Genomic DNA, 6,907 nt, shown 5'->3' on the forward strand with positions numbered 1-6,907 from the left:
AAGAGGTAGGGCAAACAGGGGGTCTGGGCAGGGATTGGCCCACACCACCCTCACTGCAGCTGGTGGTGTTCACTTGCTGTCCAGATGTAGGCTTCTTGGCGACTTTCCTGGGGCCTTTTTTGCCAGTGTGGCTCACAGCACACACACACACACACACACACACACACACACACACACACACACACACACACACACACACACACACACACACACACACACACACACACACACACACACACACACACACACACACACACACACACATGCCACCAGATGCAGTATAAGACCTTCACAAAAATCTACAAGAAAGGCAGAAGTGTTACAAGAATAGGCACTTCAGTACATAACAGCCACGGAGCAAGAACATCATCCCAGAGCAGTGCGTCACTTGGGAACCACGAGTCGGTCAGCAGTGAAAGAGATACTGAATGGTTGTCTGTGACGTGTTGAACCACACACTCCAGCGGGGGAACTGAGGCGGTGGGTAGGGGCCTTTGGTGGTCATAACAAGCGTGGGCACCACACAGCAAGGCAAGGGGTGCTAGTGAGGGACAATTGTACTTGTGAAACATTTTGCTGTGGGGGTGAGGTGTACATTGCAACAGTGAAGCTACAGAGAGTGATGGGTGTTGTGGTGGTGTGACAAGTTGGCTGTCGCAAGCACAGCAAAATGTGAGAATATGTTTTGGTTAGAGAGCATGTTGCCTGGGAGCGATGCATGGTGTGTGTTCCAAAAGTGATGAGAGATGAAAGGGGTGTGGGAAATGCACAAGAGAAAGAGAGAGAGAGAGAGAGAGAGAGAGAGAAGTTGAAGGCAAAAGACAGAGGGAAAAGAGAAACAGGTGAAAAAATAAGAAATGGAGAAGAAAAATGAAGATGAAAGAGTGGGAGGGAAAAAAAGTCAAATTCATAGAAGACAATGACAAAATAGAAAATGGGAAGAAAATATGTAAAGACAAAAGAAAATAAACATGGAAAAGAGAGAGTTAATAGGTAAATGTATGTGCTTGCATGCATACAGAAACATACATACACATGTCACAATCTTAAAGTACTAAATTAGAGAGAGGGGGGGGACTTTGACAGCTTTATTAATGTTAGTATACAGCATATAAGTAATACTGGCACTGCACATTGACTAGTGATGGTCCAGTGAGGCAAAGCTCCCATATGAACCCCCACACTGTGTCACTCCCAGCCACCACAGGAATGGCAGTGGCCTGTACACACCTTGTGGTATACCAGACACCACAAGTGTATGCACTGCAGGAATGTGTGCCATACTGACTTGTAGGTACACACACACACACACACACACACATGCTGGTCTAGTGTGTATAGAGTAGTTACAACACACCCACATCATACACACCCCAGGCAGTGTGGCTCACAACACACACACACACACACACACACACACACACACACACACACACACACACACACACACACACACACACACACACACACACACACACACACCAACTTACACATCCAGTGGTTATATATAAAAAAAAAAACCCTGTCCATAATTTTCAAACAAGTTCTCTCTCTGCTTGTTATTGATGTGATATTTGTAATCACACGGGCAGTGACTCCAAGGTGCGGCTCCCCTGTGAGACACCTGTGCATATGAGACGCTGGTGTGCCCCCCATCCCCCCCTCCCCCCCGACACATTGGTGGCTCACATGCTGGGGTCTGCTGGTGACTGAAAATATACTTCATGAATTATAGACAAATAGATTTTCTGTCAAGATTGATAATATCATAAAGTGGCAACAAGTGATCCTCAGAAAACACTGGTGGTGCTTGTGTGTTGTGACTGTTAGACGTGTGTGTGTGTGTGTGTGTGTGTGTGTGTGTGTGTGTGTGGTGTGAAGTGTGCCACCCTGGAATGCTGCTCCATATAACAAGTGCGCATAGACCAGTGCAAAATAAAGAGTTCTAAGTGTGTGTGTGTGTGTGTGTGTGAGAGAGAGAGAGAGAGAGAGAGATCTGCTATTACTGTTTTTATTATTTATTATATATTATTAATATTATATATTATTATTATCATTATTATTATTATTATTATTAGTAGTAGTAGTAGTAGTAGTAGAAATAATAGTATTATTATTATTATTATCATTATTATCATCATCAACTTTTCATAGTGAATATAAAAAGAACTACTACTACTACTACAACTACTACTACTACTACTACTACTACTACTACTACTACTACTACTAACTACTACTACTACTACTACTACTACTACTCTTGCTGCTACTACTACTGCTGTTACTCTTGCTACTACTACTACTACTACTACCTACACCACCCACCACAAAACTAAATCTTCTTCTTCTTCTTCTTCTTTGTCTTCGTCTACGTCTTCTTCTTCTTCTTCTTCTTCTTCTTCTTCTTCTTCTTCTTCTTCTTCTTCTTCTTCTTCTTCTTCTTCTTCTCTTCTTCTTCTTCTTCTTCTTCTTCTTCTTCTTCTTCTTCTTCTTCTTCTTCTTCTTCTTCTTCTTCTTCTTCTTCTTCTTCTTCTTCTTCTTCTTCTTCTTCTCCTCCTCCTCCTCCTCCTCCTCCTCCTCCTCCTCCTCCTCCTCCTCCTCCTCCTCCTCCTCCTCCTCCTCCTCCTCCTCCTCCTCCTCCTCCTCCTCCTTGCCCCTTTCATTGCTTTTTCGCTGCCCCCTTTCATTGCTTTTCACTAAATCTTTTAACTGTGGTAAGGTTCTCAAGGATTGGAAGTTAGCTAACGTTACCCCTATAGAAAAGAAAGGCGATAATTCACTTCCAAGTAACTACAGACCTATCAGCCTTACGTCTGTAGTATGTAAACTAATGGAAACAGTAATTCGCAATAATTTATTGAACTTTCTAGAGGAAAATGATTTAATCAGTGACTCGCAGCATGGCTTCCGAAACAGATGTTCTTGTCTAACTTATCTGCTTGATTTCTTTTATGATGTTTTCACCATGTACGACGAAACAAAGGCAGTAGATATAGTGTATCTAGATTTTCAAAAAGCTTTTGACAAAGTTCCCCATAAGCGGCTACTAGCTAAATTGAAGTCACATGGTATAAATGGAAAAACTTCTCAATTGGCTTGAAGACTGGCTGTCTGAGAGAAAACAGCGCGTTGTTTTAAATGGTAAATTTTCAAACTGGCGAGAAGTTTTAAGTGGTGTACCACAGGGATCTGTGCTAGGCCCTGTTCTTTTCCTTATTTACGTTAATGATATCGATGAGGGCCTCACCTGTAAGGTAGCTAAGTTCGCTGATGATACAAAAATAATGAATGAAGTAGTCACGTCAGAGGATAAAAGAAAATTACAATCTGATCTCGACCACTTAGCCACTTGGTCAGACAAGTGGCAGATGAGCTTCAATGTAGATAAATGTAAAGTGTTGCACATTGGTAATAACAACGACCACACTGATTACTTAATGAACGGTACTGGAGCTTCTCAAGGTTAAGGAGGAAAAGGACTTAGGCGTTATAATTACCTCAGACCTCAAGTCAAGTAACACTGCTCGGAAGTAGTTAAAACAGCAAATGAATTGGTTGGGTTTATTGGTAGGACTTTTGAATTCAAATCAGAAGGGGTAATTCTCACATTGTTTAATACACTTGTCCGACCTCTACTTGAGTACTGCGTCCAGTTCTGGTCACCCCATTACAGGAAAGATATAGACAAGCTGGAGAGAGTCCAAAGAAGAGTTACCAAGTTGATCCCACGACTGCGGAACAAGCCTTATGAGGAGCGCTTGAGGGAACTCAACTTGTTCAGTTCAGAGAAACGGCGAATGCGAGGTGACTTAATTGAATTGTTTAAGATGTGTCGGGGCTTTGATAACGTAAATGTAAACAACTATCTCATCATTGACAGTTCCAACACCACTCGAAATAATGGTTACAAGATTATAGGTAAGCGTTTCAGATCAGACGAGGCTAAGTATTATTTCTTCAATAGAATTGTAAATGTCTGGAACTCTCTCCCAGCACATATTGTCGATAGTAATACAATATAAACTTTTAAACAAAGGTTGGACAATCACCTCGCAGCAACCTCTCATATAACGTACTTTGCGCCTACATAAAATCGTTTTTTTTTTTTTTTTTTTTTTTTTTTTAACTGTAGTGAACAGTATAATTTCTCTTTCATCCTTTCCTATCACATCTGAGCCTTTCCTCCTCCCTATACTCTCCTGTTTTTCCTTCCATGACCCCTAGTGTCCTCCATCCTCTAACTCTTAGAATCTGTAGTGGTAGTGGTAGAATAGACACACAGACAGCCTTGTTAGGCCCAGTAGGGCTGTTGCTGTCTGTTCTTTCCTTTGTATTCTTTTGTATTCCTCCTGCCTCACCACCACCATAAGCATAACTCCTCCCCCCTCTCCCCAGGTGGCCACCCCCCGGGCCAAGCAGAGAACCCCCCCAGGACGCCTTGGACAGCCCAGTACAGTTTGAAGACATGGAGGAGGCTGGCCCCGCACATCAGAGTGAGTGGGGGGAGGGGGAGGGTTTTACCTAGGTTGGTCAGTCAGGCAGTCAGTCAGTTGATATTTTTTTATTTATCTATTTGTTTATTTATTTATTCATTTATTTATTAAGTTGGAAGACATGGAAAAAAATATTTATTTATTTTCATTTTAGTTGTTATAATGTGTTCATAGTCTCAGCAGGACCTCAGTGCTGTGTTGGCAGCCCTGCTCACCATGGGCTGCTGAGTGTGGGGCACTCAGCCTGCCTTGGTGAACACAGGGTGGTCCAGTGGTACAAGCAGGCAGGCTGCATCTGCCTTGAGGAACACAGGGCAGACAGTGCAGACAGGCTGCATCTGAACTCTTGTACAGCAAATTCTTGTATAATCACTAGTGTCAGAGAAGGGGTTAGGTGCCTTGAGCCTCGTCAGAGGGGAGTTTTGAAGCGGAAACGCATGGTGCCAAACACAAGAAATGTGTCTCTGTTGCACAGCTGTCCACAGAGCAAGCCAAGAGAGAAAACAGCACATGAAGAACTTGATTTTATGTTAATAAAACACGTAAAGCGTGCATGACACTCATCAATGCATGGCTGACATGTTGGGCAGGCTGACTCACTCAACACTCCTGTGCCGGCTGACAACTTCCACCTTCTCTGCAAGTGTTATTGGCACTCTGGCTTACTCTGCCTCACTGCCGGTATGCACAGTGGCATTCACTGACCGCTTGGGAGGCACAGTTAGCACCTGAGAGACAAGACAAGGCATGTGCAGACACCATGGTCATCCACACACACCACCACACCAGAGACAGCAATGAAGGAACACACCACCAGTAACACTGTAGCACACCCAGGCTGTGATGCGCCCACAGACACAATGACGGCAGGGTTCAAGCACAATGAGGCACAGTGAGGCCGGAAGGATGGCAGTCTCAGAGGCAACGGGTTCAGTTTGACAGAGGACTGGCTGAGGATGTGTGGCAGGGAGGGGACAGGGGAGGGATGTGTGGTGCTCGTCCAACACTCACAAACTGGTCCCGGTGCAAGTGTGTTGCCGCACACCGCCGCATAGCCTGGGGTGTGGGTGGGAAGCTGCAGGAAGGTGCACGTTTTAAGCTTTGCAGTTGTACTCGCCTCGAACTAAAGCTTGTGTCATTGGATTCCTGTGCTGGCATGAAGAAAACAGTCCCTGATTTACTCATCTTGCATCACCAGTGTCTTGTGTGAGGGGTGGTGCTGTGACGGCGCCTCCCTGTGCTTACGTTCCCTCCCTCAGCTCAACAGTTACGCAAGTGAGGCCAGCTTTCTTCACATCCCCGGGAGAACCAGTGTTTGTTCAGCCACATGACAGTGTAGCAGCACTGTCCACATAGCCATAATAATAATTATGGCTAAGATATGGTAAGGAGTCAAATGTTATAGTTTACACACTGCTCTACTTGTAATTGTTATGTCCAGCCAGTGTGAGGTTATGCTTAAAGGGAAATACTTCTTCTTGGACATCAAATGCTCCTTAATATGATGCTGCCTTCAGATTTTGCATGAGAAACTGCATAAAACAGAAAATGAAGGATTTGTGTGAGTGTTGTGTGTTGCATGTTGCAGCATGGCGCAGCAACCAGGGCAGGGGAGAGAGGTGGGGGTTGCCCTCCCTCCCTCCCAGCATATCAGGGAGTATTTGATGTCTGAGAAGAAATATTTTCCTTTAAGCATAACCTCACACTGGCTGGACATAACAATTATAAGTAGAGCAATGCTTAAACCATAACATTTGATTTCTTAACTTGTCCTGGCCATAATTACTTTGTTTTTTTACCTAATTGAGGCTGAAGACTGTGACGTGGCTGAACAAACTCTGGTTCTGCCGGGGATGTGAACAAAGCTGGCCTCACTTGTGTAATTGTTGAGCTGAGGGAGGGAATGTGAGTGTTCCTCAAGGCAGGCTGAGTCTCCCCCAGACTTTGCAGGCCAGGGGTGAGCAGCGCTGCCAACACAACACTGAGGCCCTGCTGACATTATTTCTCTGAAGACTGTGGTTACAAATAGGATCTTTCTTTGTTTATTCTTATTTATTTATTTATTTATTTATTTATTTATTTATTTATTTATTTATTTATTTATTTATTTATTTATTGTTTAATGTATGAAGTTTTTTCTTTTACTTTACTCTTGTTTACGTTATGCATTTTTTTTGGGGGTTAGGGATGGTTTCAGGTTTTTATTTTATTTATCTATTTATCTATTTATTTATTTATTTATTTATTTATTTATTTATTTATTTAAGTTTTACTGATGAGTTGACAGTTTGGGAAAGTTTGTGGGTTGTGGGGGGATTGTGGGTACATGAAGAAGGTTGTTGTAAGCACTGAGAGAGGCAAAGGTGGGTTAGGTGAGGTCAGATCATCAAGTGTTATAGTAGTAGTAGTAG

The 6,907-nt window shown here is 43.2% G+C and overlaps 1 protein-coding gene across 3 annotated transcripts in view; it reads left to right on the forward strand.

Annotated features, from left to right (window-relative positions):
* LOC135095525 (H(+)/Cl(-) exchange transporter 3-like) overlaps positions 1-6,907 on the forward strand; it is a 41,514-nt gene that overhangs the window by 5,278 nt on the left and 29,329 nt on the right. For all 3 annotated transcript variants that reach the window (XM_063996401.1, XM_063996400.1, XM_063996402.1), the window contains exon 3: positions 4,399-4,496. In XM_063996401.1, coding sequence (XP_063852471.1) covers positions 4,469-4,496 — 28 coding nt within the window. In that variant the 5' untranslated portion in view covers positions 4,399-4,468. The remainder of the gene's footprint in view (positions 1-4,398; positions 4,497-6,907) is intronic.

Source organism: Scylla paramamosain, chromosome 49 (genome assembly GCF_035594125.1).
Source record: "Scylla paramamosain isolate STU-SP2022 chromosome 49, ASM3559412v1, whole genome shotgun sequence".
Lineage (NCBI taxonomy): Eukaryota > Metazoa > Arthropoda > Malacostraca > Decapoda > Portunidae > Scylla > Scylla paramamosain.